The 19,655-nt window shown below is 36.7% G+C and overlaps 1 protein-coding gene across 4 annotated transcripts in view; it reads right to left on the bottom strand.

The window, feature by feature from the left end:
- LOC114047022 (DENN domain-containing protein 1A-like) overlaps nt 1–19,655 on the bottom strand; it is a 702,955-nt gene that overhangs the window by 192,616 nt on the left and 490,684 nt on the right. For all 4 annotated transcript variants that reach the window (XM_027867675.1, XM_027867672.1, XM_027867674.1 and 1 more), the window contains one exon: nt 7,485–7,610. In XM_027867675.1, coding sequence (XP_027723476.1) covers nt 7,485–7,610 — 126 coding nt within the window. The remainder of the gene's footprint in view (nt 1–7,484; nt 7,611–19,655) is intronic.

A 19,655-nucleotide genomic window follows, 5' to 3' on the forward strand; every position in this document is an offset into this window, starting at 1 on the left:
ACATTTATGAAATTTTATCTTTTTAGACTTGTTTCATTACCTTAGCCTGTTGAGATGTTTTTGCTCCCAAATCTGTGAACCAACATATTAGCTATCTATTCCAAGGTTATCATTCACAGATTTGATGGGTCTGTTATCTATGTTCTCAGTCCAGTCACTGATAACAATTTAGAACAGGACAGACTCAAGGAACAAGTCCTAGCATTGCAACTCTTTCGGCTGACACTGAGCTATGATTAAATATTCTTTGGATCTGGTGGCTCAATTAGCTCTTAATTCTCCTAATTGTCTAAACCTGCCAACTTCTATCTTCTCTACAATTATATCACGAGAGTGTTTGTCAAATAACTGGCTGAAATCCAGGTCTACTATATTTACAGTATTCCCTCAACTACTTATCTAGTATTCTTTCAAGAATAGAAATGGGTTTTGTCTGGTCTGACTTGTTCTTAATGAACCCATGTTAGTTCCTAAGGATCACTACAGATAGTAGTTAACTTTAGAGAAGAAAACAAACTACTGAATATAAATTTATTTATATGTATAATACATGAAAGCTACGCATGCCAAAACACTAGGGACAGTCTTTCAAGTGTGAAGAATCCCACAATTTTAGTCTTTAAGCATCACAGAAGCTGATTTATGTTCCTGGATCCCAGAAAAGTAGGTGAAAGTACTATATCATAGGACATTCCATTTTCAAAGATTATTTTGAAATCATTTAACTAAGTAAAATTATATCAACGTCTAGCATGTTATAGTTTCTATTCTGACACAGAATTATAGATTCAGAGCTAGAAAGGACATTGGAAGTCATCTAGTCCAACCTGCTACTCAAAGCACTTTAACGACAGTGGAATCCAGCAATACCTTTGCTGTTATTTAGCTGCAGCTTGACTTTCACCTATGACAGGAAGTTCATTATCTCTAAAGGCAGCTTATTTAATTGTAAGAAAATTATTATTTTATTTTCACTTAGATATCTGGTTTTCATTTGGACACTCTCCTCTTAAAACCTCCCAGTACAATTTACCTCTGGACTGCCTTGTGACATGCAGGTGACTGGTGTGATGCCAAACAGACTACAGGATATAATAGGTGATACCAAGCTAGACAATCTTTAAAAACGTGCCTGGCCATGTGTTTATCCCCTGCACCCTGCTAAGATACAGAGGAGCTCATACCCAGACTGGTAGTTACCTGGAAATGATTTTTTTTTTTGGCCACAGAAAATTATTAAAGATCTACTATAGTGTGGAGGCATTTTAACCCATTTTGTTAGGACCTATAACAATGAAATCACGAATCTTTAGAAGTATTCTTAAGCTGTGTTTTATATCCTTAAAACTACATAAGCATCACCAAATTTCAGTGACAGAAAACCCTTAGGACTCTTTTCCCCTAAAATGGTCACCTCCTCCTAATTTGTGTTCCATGTCAGGGCTACAGTCTTAATGAGGAGACGATACAAAGAGCAAGTGGTGATCAATGAGGCGCAAGGATTTCTTCTGCACTACCCTTGTTCCCGCAATCTCAATGGATCAGCTTAGCAAAGATAGGTGGTATTGTGAAATGAATTTCTCCTTATTGAAAGTTTCCAGGCAGAAGCTAGATGACCTTTTTAAAATCAATCAATTAAATCAGTAAGTGCTTACTATGTACGAAGCACAGTGGTATGGCAGGGCATACACAGACAGAAACGAAGCTGTCTTTGCCTTCCAGGGGCTTACACTCTCAGCCCATCAAGATAGACAACATGTTCATATCCAAACATGTACAAGTGTATATATGTGTATGTACATGTGTCATACATGTATATGTATATATGTACACATAAAATACATATAAAGTAATTTGCAGGAGAGGTGCTAATAGCTAGAAGGCTGGGGAATGGCTTTGTATGGAAGGTTCCATGAGTTTGAAGGAAACTAGAGATTGTAAGGGGCTGAGTTGAGGACAGAAGACATTGAAAGCATAAAGGGACAGCCTGTGCCAAGGTACAGAAAGAAGAGATGGTCAGTTTGACTGAACCAAAGGCTGCTCAAATGGAAGTAATATATAATAAAGCTAGAAGGGTACGGTTGATGCTAGGTTATGAAGGCAGCTAGGTGGTGCAGTGACTAGAGTGCTTGGCTTGGAGTCAGGAAGACCTGAGTTCAAATCTAGCTTCAGATTCTTACTAGCTGTGTGATTTTGGGCAAGTCACTTAACCTCTGCTGCCTCAATTTGTTCAATTGTAAAATGAGGATAATAACAGTACTTACCTTATATGGTTATTGTGAGGAGCAAATGGGAAATAGAGAAATCTGTATATGATCCTAGAAGTATTAGGGAGGAATTTATTGAGCAAGGAAGTGACATCCTCAGACCTGAGCTTTAGGAATATCAATTAAGCGGCTACATGAGGATCAAGAGAAGGGAGAGAGTTGAAGCAGGAAGGTCAATTAAATGGCTGTTGAAATCATCCAGGTAAAAGGTGCATTACTGCATCAGTAATGACAAAAAAGCAGATGAGAAAGAGGTTGGGGAGGCTGAACTGACAATATTTGGCAGCTGACTGGACATGCAGAGCGAGGGAGAAAAAGAAATTGAAAGGAGGATCCTGAGGTTGGGAGCCTAGATGACTGGAAGAATCATGGTGCCCTCAACAAAAACATGGACATTTAGAAGGGGAGTAGGGTGTTGGGGAATGAAAATGGGTTTTGCTTTGAACATGCTGAATTGGAGATAACTAAGGGTGAATGAAGTAAAAATGTCCATTAAGCTATTGGTGATGTAGGACCAATGATCAGGAGAGAGGCTGGGGCTATATAGGAAAAATCTGGAAATCATCTTCACAGAGATGATAATTAAACTTATGAGACCTGATGAAGGCACTAAGAAAGTAGGAATATAAAGGGCTCAGAACAGGACCATGTTGTATACCTACAATTAGGGGGTGAAATATGGATGATGAACCAACAAAGGACACTGAGAAGTGATGAAAAGGTGTGGGAGGACAGATAAAAACCCACAGGAAAGTGTATCTATAAGTAAAGGGTGCTCAAGAGTGTCAAATACTGCAGTGGTCAACAACGATGACAATTGAGAAAAGGTTATCAGATTTGGCGATTACATAATCATTCTAACCTTGAAAAGAGGATTTCACTTGAGTGATAGAGTTGGAAGTCAGACTGCAAAGCTTTGTGAAGCAAGTGACAGAAGTGAGTGGGATACTGCATTGTAAAGTGGATTTCCCATTACTGAAGCTGTTCAGGCAGAAACTGGATATCCTTTTCTGGAGGATATACAGAAGATATTTATGCTTCACATACAGATTGGATTCGATGACACGTAAGATACCATCTCACTTTATACTTTTTGCTATAATATCTTATGTTCTAAGTTCATTTCAATGCCAACATCCTATGGTTCAATAATCTCTGTTTGAAAGCCCTTTCCAGGTCTAACCTTCTGTGTGAGTTCTCTTCCATATCCATCATTGTCATCATCATCATCATCATCATCATCATCATTGAATTTATATGGCATTTTAAGGTTTGCAAAATACTTTAAAGATATTATCTCACTCGATCCTCACAACAACCACTTTAGGTGGCTGCTATTATTACCTCATTTTATGGATGAGTAAACTGAGGATGAGAGTTATTAAGTGACTTTCCTAAGGTTCCACAGCTAGTAAGAGTGGAAGGCAGAATTTGAAGTCAGGTCTTTCTGATTCAAAGTCCAGTGCTCTATCTGCTCTGTCACCTATATTTATTCCCTTACAATTTAAGATTGAATGAGCTTATGATTACAGTTGAGGACATTTATGCTGGGATATTTGTTTCAAAAAGATGGGTTAGTTTTATTTAGGAGAGCTCATGATATCGACAGGCATCATGGTATATGAGTGAAGCACGGTATAGTAGAGTCAGAAATCCAGGCTCACTTACAAGTTATATGGACAAATAATTTGCTCTTCTATAACCTTTAGTTTCTGAATCTGCAAAACGGAGATCCTAAAATTTGCAATTGCCTAGCTCACTAAGTTGTTGTTATGAAAAGTGCTTTATAAATGATAAAGTGTTATATAAATGTGATCTATAATTATTAATACAAAGAGGGTAAAGCCAGAAAGTGTCTCTTTCAGCTCATTTATTCTCTCTAGGAGGAGATTTTGGGAAATTTTAGGAGTATTCAAGAAACTGTCCTCCCTCCCTACTCTCTACTCCCAAAAGTTTAGACCTCTCACCCGCAGCTCTGTCTTTAAAACTGAAGGTGACATGATTTGCAGATGAACAATTAAATTATTTGTCTCTTCCTGCCCCTTCTAGCCATTAAAAAATACCTCAGTCTTAACTAGTTAATCTCTTACACCCATCAGAGCTGCACACACGCTGCTACTCCAAGAGTTGCCTGGCAACAGGCAGGAGGCGTGTCAGAGAGCAAGAAAGGCCCAAATAAATGAACGGAAGTCTGGGCAACCGCTTGACATGGATAAAGGAGTTTTTTTTTTTTTACCCCACATTGGGCTGCCAGGAGGGTTTTAGATTTGTCATTTGTATGGAGAAGAAAGAAGTTGGCTCTACTTATATTTTCCTGGGTTCCACACCTGATGTTCCTCTGAGTAACCCATAAATAGACAATGCACACTCATTATTTGGAAATGCCCTCCCCTCTACCAGACTGAAGAAACACACAAGTTTCTCGATAGGATGGCAATTGTTTGTTTTGGCCAATACATATTCATACAATGTCTACATTTGTAAATTCATAGAACTTATTGACTGTTAGAGAAGAAAAGATTTCAGAACACAGATTAATAAAATACAAGGCAAGAATGGATTTTAGGACATGCCACATAAGAACACAAAATGGTGGAATTGGTAGGCACACTTGAACACAGAATTATTGAGCTTGAAGCCACATTGAAATAAAAAGAGAAGTCTTTGGCCTTTAGGTTCCTTGTTTATAAATGGAGGGCACTGGACTAAATATATATCAAAGAACTAACATCAATAGTGCCCTTGTCTCTAAATGATTCCCAGATAGAAACTACCAAGACATTGGATTGGAGATATGATTGCAAATGTCTAGGAAGTAAAGCAATGATAGGTGGAGATAAAATTGAAACCTGACTCCTCTATAAAAGTGGAAACCGGAGGGCAACCTTGGGTCTTTCAGTCTTGGTTTACTGGATCTCTTATTTGCCCACGATAGGCGTCCCTAAGATTTTAAATGCTGTGTTGCTGTGATGATGAGATTTTATGAAAATACTTCATAAACCCCAATGGCTGACTTAAGCCTCTGCCAGGCAAGGTCAGGCCTGCTCATTAGTTGTGAATCCATATGCACCAGGGTAAACACTTCATCCCTAATAACACAAAAGGGCCACTAGAATGGTTCCTGAATTATCTGTTTGACTGGTAGTTGTCTACATCCTAACCACCAGGTGGAACAAGCAATGCAGCCTCCATGGTTTCTCTTTCACTTAGATGCACATAAATGGTTCCATTTATGGGACAATAAGAAGTGTCCTAGGCCAGCTCTGATCAGCATCTATCACTCTACCATGTCAGTTTTTATCACTGCTGTCCTGATTTCTAGGCCTCCCACAACATGACTCCAACTTAACTTCCTAACATTATCTCATTTTATTCAACTTTACAGGCACTAGCCTCCTGCCCATCTTAACAAAAGAGTTTCCTCAGTTCACTGTCTTTTCTCATCTTCAGACCTTTACTCACACCATCCCCTATACTTGAAATCCTCCATTTCTCATTCCTCAGTGTTAAAATCCCGCCTATCTTTTAAGGCCTAGACTCGATGACGTGCTCCAAGAAGCCTTTGCTGGTGATTTAAATATTATCTTGCATTGCAGTGATTTGTGCACAGGCTTGTATCAGGTTCCTCCCACCAAAATGATTTTGCAGTTATGTCATTATAACAAAACCCTGTTGTAATGACGTTACTCGTAATGTCGTTAAATCAAATGCCTATGTTGTCTATCAAAAAAATGATAACTTTTTGATCATGGAATTTAAGACCCTCCAAAATATTATTATAACATTTCTAGCGTCATCCTATACTACTTTCCTCATATCTTCTATCAATCTAAGCTGGATTGCTCTCTATTCCTATTCTCATCTTGTCTTTAATCTCACTACTCTGCATGTTTGAAATCAGCACTTTTCTTTCCTCATCATTGCCCCTTTCCCCGAACTTCATTGATTGATACATTTCACTTCTTTTAAAGCCCACCTTAGCTGCCACATCTTTCACAAAGCCTGCTAGTCCCACAATGAAAGTGATCTACCTGTGCTCAAATTTCCCAGAACACTTGGACCAGAATTCTTTTACAATTCTCTTACTCTCCTTTGTATCATAGTTATGTGTGTTCTTGCCCTTTCCCCTTATTAAAATATAAACACATTGAGAGTAGGGCCTATGTTCTATCTTTTTAATTCTAGCACTTAACATAGTGCTTTGTACATAATAAGTGCTTAACTGATGTTAGTTGAATTCATTTCTAAAAATTCCTTTTTGTGGAACTAATTGTCTTCTAAAATGTTTCAATCAAAATAATATTTTCTCAGAAATCAGTTAAGGAAGTAAGATGGGCAATAGTTGATTTATATATTTTTCCCCAAACTAGATTATAATTTCTTCAATGGGAGAATTTGGCTTAGTGTATGTAGTTTGGTACTAGTTTTATCTCTTTGTATCTTCTTTAGTTCCTAACATAATGTGCTACACAAATAAGGAAGGAGTTTAGTAAATAAACATGGTGGAATTGAAATTATTTAAGAAACAATCAATTTATACTTTATACATGTATCTTAAACAGGCAATGGGAATGGATAATAACTCAGGCACAGAACTGAATAGGATAAAGAGGCCAGTCTGAATTGTATTTGGGAAAATGCAGTGTGCTTTCCACGATCTCAAATGGCTTGATGCCACAAAAGCCCTTCTCTTAAACAATAACATTCTCCCATTGATGCTATATGGCTATGAATACTGGAACACCACAGTCTGGGAAGAATTAACATTACAAATGATGCAAAGGGAAATAGACAGATGACCAATGACAACTTGCAGTGAAACATGGAATAAAAGAGTGGGTCATAGAAGGGCAAAAAAAGATAGTGGAGCTCTACTTGATCCCAGAAGATACTAAAAGAATGAGAGGAAGTTCTCCAATGGATTGGAGGTATCTAAGATGGAGTATTTATAGAAAAACATCAAGAAAAAGGTTACAGGAGAGTTGCAGTCTGAACAAGAGGAAGGAGTCCCAACACCAGAGAAATCATACATCCATCAAAGAACCAAAGTATGTGACAGAAAGCTCTTACTCCTTAGCTCAGAAAATAGTATCCTTAATTTCTATCTTTATTAAAGGGTCAGGGGGATTCTGGGAATTTCCCATGACCCCTATCACAAGTGAGTCTTTTAATCATGACTGAATGTGATAATATAGACTATGTCAAGAGGCTACTTACAGGTTCAATCTTCAATGCATTCCTGTAACTTCCAAAAAAAGCAGCCTGTGCCTTTAGAAAGGCTCTGGCAACACCATCCCCAGTTGTGGTGGAGACCTTCTTTAGCCTGTTCTTCAATGAAGAAACCTGTCAGTAAAGAAAAAGGAGGTATAAGTCAGTTGGTCAAAGCCTCGATCAAAAACCCTGGGTGACTGACAATTTCTTAGTGATATTCTGAAAGATCAAAGGTATCATTGAAGAGGTAGATTCTACACAATTCATAGGATTGTAGAAAGTCTTAGCATATAGCTAAGACCTTAGCACATAGAATGTTGGAGCTAGAAGAAACTGAAGTCAGTCAACAAGCACTTATTAAGTGCTTACTATGTGTCAGACATTGTGCTAAATGCTGGGGATACAAAAGAAAGGCAAAAAAAACAGCTCCTGCCCTCAAGGAGCTTATATTCTTATTGGGTCATCTGATCTGACTCCTTCATTAAACAGTTGAAGCAAGGGAGGCCCACAGAACTTAAATGAATTAAGGTCACTTGTGCATTAAGTAGCAGACCTTGAGATACTTCCATAAAGACTATTCTGTCTTAGGAGAGCCATGCTGAAATGAGATTTCAGGTCCCTATCTATTGGTTCCTCTCATATTGCCCTCAAATATGCTTAAGTTTCTCCAGTCTTAAAAAAAAAACCTCAATTTTCTTCCCCCAAAGTCACTAGACTTTACTACCCCCACAAACTATTGTCCTGTATCTTTCCTCTCTTGCTCAGCTAAACTCTTTGAAAAAACTGTCTACACTCAATGCCTCCACTTCCCTCCTCTTACTCACTCTTCAACCCTCTTCCATCTGGTTTCCAAGCTCATCACCCAATTGAAATGACTCTTTCCAAAGTTACCAATGCTCTCTTAACTGCCAAATATGATGGTTTTTTCTCAGGCCTTATCTTTTTTGATCTCTCCACTGCATTGGATACTGTTGACCGCACAGTTGAGGAGAGGATGCTTCCTGTCTACTTTCTCTTCCTCTCTGGGTTTTTGTGCCATTACTATCTTCTGGTTCTTCTGTTACCTGTCTGAACATCTTCAGTTTCCCTTGCTGGCCTATTATTCATATTATATCCCCTCATTGTAGGTGTTCCCCGAGGACCTGTTCTAGGCCTTCTCTTCTCTTTTTTGGTAAGCTCATCATCTTGAATTAAACTACCTTGCATTTATTCTCTAATACTTAACTCAGATATGCTCTTATACATACTTCTTGTCTCCCACATAAAAATATAAGTTCTTTTAAGTTTGTGATTGTTTAATTTTTATTCTGGTATTACTTGTACCTAGTAGGCATCTAATAAATTTTTGTTGATTTATTAATGGGCCTACTACATGGCTAAATTCTGTCACAGCTTTACCTGTTTCATCTATAGTAATAACAAGAGCACCTATTTCTATAATGCTGTATAGTTTTCTGGTATTATCCTCACATTCCTTTTTTTTTTTTTTTTTTTGCTTTTGGGTGAGGAAATTGGGATTAAGTGACTTGCCTAGGGTCACACAGCTAGTTAAGTGTCAAGTGTCTGAGGCCAGATTTGAACTCAGGTCCTCCTGACTCCAAGGTTGAAGCTCTATGCACTGTACCACCTAGCTCCTTAGAGGGTAAGTAGTACAGCAGTCATTATTCCAATTTGAGGTAGAAAAAGGGACCTAAGCACATAGACAAAGAAAGGCTTTACCTTAAAGATCATTTAGTTCCACTTACTCATTTCATTGATGAGGAAACTGAGACTCGAGATTTTTAAGTCTAAAAATCTAATATTCTACCTCTAAATCTAGGATGCCATGTAATGCTACATGGATAGAGATCAAGTTTCAACTAAGACTGTGTTGGTAAATGCTGAATGGAATGTCTTGTCGATCTTGCCAATATGATTAACCTAGGCAAACAGAAGTTGACAACAGCAAAGAAGACAGGAAGAGTCCTAGGAATAAGATGTGGAATCTGGCTTGAATGGAAGGAGATCATGCTACTATTTGTGATACTTCTAGAGAAAATGGCAACCATACCATGTGGTTTTATTGGTAGAGGCTCTGAACTGAAGATGGGCTTCACATAGACAGACATCCAGGTTGAATAAGAAAAATATCCTTCTTACATGCAAGGCATGCTGGATCACTGATTTAGAGCTATAAGACAACTTAGTTAGAAGACCACCTAGTTGGACTCCCTGATTTTGTTTTTTATTATTTCCATTTTTAATTTAAACCCTTAATTTCCCACCAGAATGAAAAATTATCAAGAACTCTAATTTTCTTACTAGGAATACTTTGAATATCTTTTTAAAAATTAAAAGTGAATCTTTTTTCATTTATGGTTAGGCAGGTTGGCAGGAATATGATACTCTGAGCCCTACAGCAATGTATTAGTGACCAGTGAAGCACAATCATTAAACAACAAAACGGATTTTATCTCTAAGCCTAGATTAGATGTCATGAAATGAAATAAAGGAGCTACTAAAATCTGAAGGAAAAGTTGAAGAACCTGAAGTTACTTAGAGCAAACTCCTGAAATTATATATAAAAATGAAATAAATGTAAAAACCATTGCTAATACTGCAAATCGTTTAAAAAAGGAGATAGGTCTACTTAAACTGGAATTCCAAAAAGCTCTTTTCGAGTTTGACAGCATGAATCCAACTAGCAGACCAACTATACAAAAAAAGTAACTTTTAAAAGCTGGTTTATCTGCTACAATCATGATGAATGAACACATTCTTTCACAGTATGTGACACAAAGTATAAAAGCATTACACCAGTTTATGTGGCAGCTGGTACTGTGGTAACGTGGCATTCTTCCAGCCTTCCCTTCCCCTTTCCCCCAAGACCATGCCATCCCAGAACTCATCCTGGATAGTCAAGTAGTGAGAAGATCTTCCACCAGTAGGGATTCCCTTCCCTTCTCACTCCTTCCCTCAGTCTGGGACATCCAGAATCTACCTGGGCTGCTTGACTGCTCATAGTCTGGATGAAATGAGAATCCCCATCCTTCCAATAAGATAGAAGATCAGCAGGTTTTTCTACCTGACCTGCAGCCACATATTCAGGTCCTTCTAGTCTTATTATCTGCCTTGCTCTAACACTTTCCAGATTCCCCCCAACAGTATCACATAGTGTACTTACATAAACCTAGTGATCCTCTGGGTCTTGTTATTTGCCTCACAATAGCACCCATGGGACTTCCAAGCTTTTATATCCACCCTGTAGCTGAATTTTCTTTTATGTGTTGTCTCCTTTAGAATATGAGCACCTTGAAATAAGGGAATGTCTTGCTTTTTTCTATCCATATCCTCAACATTTAGATCTATGGCAGGTGCATAGTGACCATTTATTTAACACTTTTTTATGCATTAATTCATTCATGTTTAGAACCACAGAAATAAAGGAATGTGGATAATACCAAACATGACCATACAAGAAATGACTAGATCTACTGAAGCTCTATAGAAAGGCAGTAGAGGATTACATAAATATCTAGTTGGTTCTCACAATGGAAAACTTGCACATCAAACTGCCCAAATGTAAACAAAAAAAGAAACACATGGTATGGAATCAAAAAAACAAAATCATATCAGAAATTGTAGAGTCATTTAATCAGCAATTGGAAATAAAGTCAAAAGATTAGAGATATGAGTCAAAACAATGCAAAGAACAAAATAAATAATTGAACATCAATCAAAAACTTTACTACAGAAGATTTAGAACTAAGTAAAAAAAAAAATCAGAAACCAGGGAGAAACCCGAAAGGAAGATGTGCAGTTCTAACCCTCTTTTTGGTTAGAAGAAGTGAATTGGATCAAAAGTGAAACATCATTATAATGAAATAAAAAATGATTATATCAAGTGAGGTGACAAACTCTACTTTCTTTATAAAAATGGCAAGTGGCATGCCTAAGTAAATGCTTCACTGTGGTACATGAATTATTAGGAAAGCAATTTACTAGCTTCCTCTCTAATATAAGCTCAATTCCATTTTCCTTAACCAAAGACATTATGTATTTATTATGAAAGATGAGAATAATATTGATTCTTTCAAATATAGGCCAATTATGTATTTGCTAGAACCCTGGACTTGGGAGTCTAGGAGGCCTGAGTTAAAATCCTGCCTTAGACACTTATTAGCTGTGTGACCACAGACAAGTCATTTAACCTTTCTCAGACTCAGTTTTTTTTGTCTATAAAATGGAGGTAATAAGAGTACCTACTTCCCAGGGTTATATAAAAATCAAATGAGATAATATGTTAAAGGTTTTGCAAAACTTAGAGCATCATATGTAATTTTATTCTTTTTATCCTTCTTATATAATGCTTTCACAGTCTGTATTGCTAAAAAAAAAACAACCAAAAAAAAAAACAAAAAAAAAAAACCCCAATAACCCACAAACACAAATTAAAACTACATATTGGTAAAGGAGATAAAAATGGTATTTCAAAAAGACCCAAAGGAATTCATTATGGATTTGGTGATTACTGAACAAGTCACTCAAAAAAATCTGTAACATTTATGCTACCTTTATTGATTAGTACAAAACCTTTGATTCAGTTTCACACTCATGTTTAGTCATGCACTGCAAATATATAAAATAGATCCAAGCCTAGTGAGAATACTAGGATATCTGATGTCCACATGGAAAACTGTTGTCTATTTAAAGCATGCCACTACACAGTAAAGTAAAAAACAATTAATATAAAATGTGGCCTTTTTTGGGGACATAGTTTAAGCCTGCTGTGGTTCTGCATAGCCTTAAACCCACTATCATCACTCCTGAATAGAACTGAGCAAAGCCTTCAAGTCAAAGAGGAAGTTGTACCAAAATAGAATTTCAATCACTTGATATAAATGGATAACATCAAGGTATATGGCTCCACTCACTGAAAAACACACTAAATAGTAACTTCATCTGGTGGAAACTTTCTCCAAAGATATAAAAATATCATTTGGATTCAATAATTATAAAACTCTTCATGTGTGCCAAATAAGAATAAAGACTGAATACTTTGGGCTTGAATACGGATTGAAATCAAATTAATGGATCAAAGTAATACAAATACCTGGATTTTTCCAAGAATGGTGCACTGAGAATTACGCTATCAAGGAGAAAGCTGTGGCTATATATGTTAAGAGTTTGACTAGTATCTTGAAGTCACAGTTTAGTAGGAAGAACACATTTAGAGCAATTAACACCTACATAATACCACTCAACATATACTTTTGGAAAGGTAAATTGGATGACAGTAGATCTAGAAGGTATCCAAACAAAAACCTGTACAATGTTAATGAAACAGAGGGCTCAATATCCCAAGGCTGTTAGAGAAAAAAAAAGAGCATATGACAAACAAGTTAAATACCTACAGAAATACATTTGGAACACAGACTCCCCACTTTCCAAAATAATAGCAAAGGTTAACAACAGGTATATGCCATTAGATTTTTTGAAAGTAACCACAAACGGTTTGTTTCTGGATAGAGCCTTGGAAACAGCTAAGATCCAAGAATGAAACTCGAAGGTGTTTCATGGGTGACATCCAAATGAACTGTGCCAACAATAAGTTGACAAAAAAGTGTAGAACAAATGAGTGTATCTTGCAGCCATAGAAACAGGAGGCTTTTTAAAAACAAGTCATAATCAGGTTGTTGCCACTAGAACTTACAGAAAGGTTATCCTTAAGGTACCAAGACTTATTGGTTGTATAGATTATACAAAGAAGTGATAGAAATCATGCAACATATCACTGCAAGCTACAAAAATTTAGCATCTACTGGATACCAAGAAATACATGACTAGGTGGCTACCATTCTATACCTGAAGCTTATTATCCTTTGTAAAGCAACAAATAACAAATCTCTGTATTACAAAAAGGAATAAAGGTAGAGAGGGAATACACATTTATTTAAGCACCTACAATGTGCCAGGCACTATGCAAAGCACTTTACAAATCTTATCTCATTTGATCCTCACAACAACCCTAAGAGATGGGTACTTTTATTAACCCAATTTTACAGTTGAGGACTCAGTTTACAGTTGAGGAAACTGAAGCCCACAGAGGTTAAATGATTTGCCCAGGGTCACACAGTTAGTATTTGAAGCCAGATTTGAGCTTAGGTTTTTCTGACTCTAGGCCTGGTGCTATATCCACTGTACCACCCAGATGGACATGTGATTTTATTGGTATAAGAAACTCCCTGGTGAAGAAATAGTCTCTACCAGTTTAGGTTAAATGCAAATCCCAAAATATCCTTAAAAATTCAGCAAATAAACTATACTGGGACCAAAACACTACTTCAGAAAGAATTGTTGTCCATTATCATTTGGCTATAACATAAATTTAAGAATAATATTTACTTATTATATATATATTTATTATATATTTTATATATTTTTATATTTTTATTATATATTATATACTTTAAATATTATATAAAAATCAAATGATATAATATGTTAAAGGTTTTGGAATGATAAATTGGATGAATTGTTTGGAAGGTATCCAAACAAAAACCTGTACAATGTTAATGAAACAGAGGGCTCAATATCCCAAGGCTGTTAGAGAAAAAAAAAGAGCATATGACAAACAAGTTAAATACCTACAGAAATACATTTGGAACACAGACTCCCCACTTCCCAAAATAATAGCAAAGGTTAACAACAGGTATATTTAAAAATTTAAGAATAATATTTTTACTAAATCTTGCTACACTCAATACTCATAAACTTGAAACAATGAAAGAAAGGTTTTCAAAATATAAAAACACAGCAGAAGAAATGAAAACAGTGTAGGAATAGGACAAGGTACAAGTCATCTCTGCTACTGGAGCTGTCTTAAGGATGCTTTCAATTAATCTTCAGAAGATGAGCTTATGCCTCAATACTCTTATTCAATTACAAAAAGCAGTTATTTTATCAATCTGTGCAATAGTCTTCAGAACACTAAGTATACAAGAACAATAGCAGGATAGTCCTTGTACCATTTCTATCTGAACCTTATAAAAAAATTACAATAACAGTGATGATAACATAATGATAACAACAACATGTTAGATAACAATGATAAAAATACAGATACTAAGCAGAAGAAATTCAAACCAATTCAGGTCAACGCATATATCATCCCCATCATCCTGTTGCTACTGGAACTTTTCAGAAGTGTCTGCAGCTCAAGTCAAGACAAGAAACACTTAAAAAGTGCCTATTATGTACTAGGCGTTGTTGTAAGTACCGAGAAAGGTAAAAGACAGTCCCTGCTCTCAAAGAGCACATGATCTAATGGGGGAGACAAAATGTAAACAGCTATGTACGAATAATATACATTCAGGATAAACTGGATATACAGGATAATCAATACAGGGAAGGTACTAGCATTATGGGGGATTGGTAAAGGCTTCCTGGGGAAAGTGAGATTTTAGCTGAGACTTGAAGGAAGTCAGGGAAGCCAGGAAGCAGAGATGAGGAGGGAGAGCATTCCACGTATGGGGGACAGCCAGAGAAAATATAGGACATCAGGATGTGGAGTATCTTGTGTGAGGAAGAGCAAGGAGGCCAGTGTCACTGGATCATAGACTATGTCAGTGGAATAAGGTGTTAGAAGACTGGAAATGTAGGAGGAAAAAAGCTGAAGAAGGGCTTTAAAAGCCAGAGATTTTTATATTTGATCCTGGAAGTAATAGGGAGCCACTGGAATTTAATTTATATGGGGTTATATGATCAGAGCTGTGTTACAGGAAGATCAGTTTGACAGCTGAATGGACTGAATATATGAGGCGAGGGGGGCCAATCATTAAGTTATTGCAATTGTCCAATTGTCAGGTAATAAGAGCTTGCAACAGGGTGGTACAATGTCAGAGGAGAGAAGGAGCCATTTATGAGAGATGTCACGAAGGTGGAGTTGACAGGATGTGGCAACAGATTGGATATGAGACTGCATATGGGTAAGAGAGAGTGAGAAGTAGAGTAAGATACCTTTGTTGTGAGCCTAAGGTGACTGGGAGGATGGAGCTGTCCTCTACAGTAACAGGAAAGTTAGGAAGAAGGGACAGTTTGGGAGGGGGGTGGAATATAATGGGGAAGGTAAATAAGTTGCTTTTGGACATGAATTTAAGATTTCTACGGGACATCCAGTTCGAGATGTACAACAGGCAGGTGAGCTCATATTTTCTAGTTGCAAAAAGCAGTCATTTTATCCACTTTGGTAATAATCTATAGAACATTAGTTATTAAAGAATAATAATAGGGGAGTGACTTGTCCTCAGATTACTTCTATATAAATTCTCAAAAAAAGATTAATATTAATGATTATAATAGAAGTAATAGAATTGATAGATGTTTTCAGAGCACATGATAAAAAGGTTAAAAACCTACAGAAATACTTTTGGAACAAGCAGGCATCACTTCAATGAGCAAAAAGTAAAGAATGATAATGTCTATGTCATTGGATTTGTCAATGTAACTGAAAGTAATTTCTTTTTGGATAGTATCTATGAACAGTTAAGATCCAAGAACGAATCCAAGGGCCTTCCATGCTGTGACATTTATATTAATTTAACTAACAACATATCAACAAAGAAGCCCTGAACAAATGCCTGAATCATGCAGATTTGTTTACAGAACTAGGTGGGTTTATGAAGGCAATTCAGGACCAGGTCACAGCCACTGGAAATTACAGATAGGTTATCCTCAGGGAGCCTGGATTTATTTATCAATACAGATTATGCAAGGAATTGGTAGAGATTGTGCAAAACATCACTGCATGCTGCAAAATCTTAGAAGACCTGGGTTTATATTCTGCCTCAGTTTCTTCATCTCTAAAACAAAGGGGTTGGACTTGAAGACTTCTCTGATGCCTTCCAGCTCTAAAGCTATGACTTGTGACTTAGCAAGACATAACCTAGAATTATATATTATCAGAAACTCCATATCATTCATAAATTAACAAGTACTAAATCCCCATACTATAAATGCAGTCCTCAAAATACACTTGATAATTCAAAAATAAAGTGTACCAGAACTGCAACATTATTAAAGGCAAAACTGTTGCCCACAATCACCCAAGTATACTATAGATTCAGAAAAATTTAAAAACAACATTTTAAATAGGTATAACCAAAGTTGATACTCATAGTCAACAAGCTATGGTGAATGAAAAAAGAATACAGACACCTAACGAAGCTGAAAATTAGGTGGGGGTAGGAGGAGGTACATATCATCCCCACTGTCCTGTCTGTTACTGGAGCTGTCTGAGAGATAAATTTAAAACTTAATATTTTTTTTTTTTTGGTGAGTCAATCAGGGTTAAGTGACTTGCCCAGGGTCACACAGCTAGTGAGTGTTATATGTCTGAGACCGGATTTGAACTCAGGTCCTCCTGACTCCAAGCCTAGAGCTCTATCTACTGCGCCACCTAGCTGCCCCAGAACCTAATACTTTTTATTCAGGTTTCTAGTTGGCCCTATGCATAAAGCCTTGGGCTTGGAGTCAGGAAGGCCTGAATTCAAATTTGGCCTCAGACACTTAATAGCTGTGTGACCCTGTTTGCCTTAGTTTCCTCAACTGTAAAATAGGGAGAATAACAGTACCTGCCTTGCAGGGTTCTTGTGAGGATCAAAGGAGATAATATTTGTAAAGTGTTTAGTACAGTACCTGGCACATAGTAGGCCCTATATACTTATTCCCTTCCTCCTTCCCCTTTGTATATCCAATTGCAAAAGGCAATTATTTTATCCACTTGTACAATAATCTGCAGAACATTAATTATAAAAGAATACTAACAGAATAGTAATGTCCCAGAACTATATGAAAAGAGATGAGCTAAATATTATTAACATTTATATAGTACCCTAAGGTGGGCAAAGCACTGTACAAATTTAATTTGTACCTCATGACAATCCTGTTGTGTAGGAATTGCAGGTATCATTTCCTAGTTTAAAGGTAAAGAACCTGGCGCTCAGAGAACTAAAATGACTTGCCCACAGTCACAAAGTACCGGAGGGGAGATCTAAAACCCAAGTTTTTCTCGACACTAAAGCAATAACTCTTTCCATTATACTATATTGTTTCATCCACTCTTTTGTTTCAAACAGAAATATCTTTTATAAATATCTCTTATAGGATCCATTTAGCCTTTGCTTGGCTATCTGGCGATGGGGATAGTTTTATTTGTTAAAAAGTTTATTGAAGACTAAATATGCCTTTTGATACCTAAAATAGTAGACATATATGTTATTGTTATATATATATACACACACACACATATATATATATGTGTATATATATACATGTATATTGTTATGTTATAATGTCAACATATATGTTGAAATACCATCTACTCCATGTTTTGTCTTTGGTTCTAAGAAGAACAAAGATTAAAATCTTTTCCCTATGACAGTCCTTTAAATACTTCATGATAACAAATCCTCTTATGTCTTCTTTAAAAAAAATTCTATTTATTTATTTATTTATTTTTTTGGCTAGGCAATGGGGTTAAGTGACTTGCCCAGGGTCACACAACTAGTAAGTGTCAAGTTTCTGAGGTCATATTTGAACTCAGGTCCTTCTGATTCCAGAGCTGGTGCTTTTTCCACTGTGCCATCTAGCTGCCCCCCCCCCTTAGGTCTTCTTTAGGCAAAATGCCTTTGTTTCAATCAATCCTCCCATAGTATGATCTTTGCTATCTCCCTCCCAACCCTACTTAGCCACTTCTGGACATAATCTAGTTCACCAATGCATTTTCTTAAGACAGAGGCCCCAAAATGGGCAAGAAACCCCAAATTTTGTCTGATTTGGGCACAGTGTTTGGAGTACCTCTTCTAGTCTGGACACAATTCTGTTAACGTAGCTTAGGAGTACATTAACTTACTCCATTGTCTTGGTACATTGTTGATTCATGCTGAGTCTGCAGTCCATTAAGACCCCAGATTTCCCCCTCCCTACTAGAACTACTGTCTAGCTACATCTTACCCATGAAGATTTTTTTTAAAAAGCCAACTGTAGAATTTGTGGTATAATAGAAAGATTATCCTCTAGGTATTTAGGTAGGTTGCCTCTAAGAAAGCAGACATAGGCTGCTGGAGTAGTTGTACATTTATCCTTATTAAATTCCATCTTATTAGATTCAGCCCATTTTTCTACCTTGTCAAAATCTTTTTGGACCCTGATTCCATCATCTGACATGCCAACTATTCTTTCCAGTTTCATCTTGTATTCTTCAGGAGACTCAGCCTCTCAGGTCCATCTAGGCCAGAAATTATGTGTATTTTGATAATTATGATAATTATTACCCTTTAACTTATGTTCCTATCTCATGCCTCCCACCCCCTAACACACACGAATAAGGTTTTTTTTTTCTGTCTTTTCCTTTTAGCCACTATAACTCTGAAATTTCTGAAGTGAGATGACATCTGCATACTATTGTTAGTGACAGCATTTTCTTCAAAAGAGTGAGGGAATCAAAATTTTAAAATAAACCTTTCCCATATTAATGTTTAACTTGCTTTGCTGAGCTCCCAAGGGCTCTAGTCCAATCATTAACAAACGGGCCTGTCGGCAGCAATTTTGGGGGGTTGGAAATACTAGTTTATAAGGTGCTCCCTCTTTTAAATAGATGTTACAGAAGGGGAGCTTAGGGGAGGTCTAGTTAAACATTTGAATGGCAGTAAGTGCACAGATATGACAGGCTGGGTGTTAACAATGGCTCACAAGTCAGGAGATCTGAATCCAAGGCCTTGAATGTTAGGTATCACTACCATCATTATAATTCTTATTATCTAAAAGGCATATCTAGTAACTGCGGACTTGGTTGGGATTGATTTTCTGGGATTGGTGTTCAGAGGGATACTGGTCATTCATCTGGTGATCATTTATTAAGTTCCTACTGTGTACATACACAGTGTTAGATGATAGAGGAAATCTAAGAAGATTCAGTCCCTATCTTTAAGAAGGGCATCTAGGATAACATTCCTTTGTATTTCTCTTACCCACTTATATTTTAGTTCATATTATACTTCTTTGCTTATATGTCTACTTCCCTCACTAGATTGTGTTCTCTGGAGGTAATGACTGGATCCTGAATTGCTATTATAAACCCTTCTATTTCTCAAACAACAACAACAACAACAACAACAACAACAACAACAACAACAACAA

This window comes from Vombatus ursinus, unplaced genomic scaffold (genome assembly GCF_900497805.2).
Source record: "Vombatus ursinus unplaced genomic scaffold, bare-nosed wombat genome assembly UNPS02014786.1, whole genome shotgun sequence".
NCBI lineage: Eukaryota > Metazoa > Chordata > Mammalia > Diprotodontia > Vombatidae > Vombatus > Vombatus ursinus.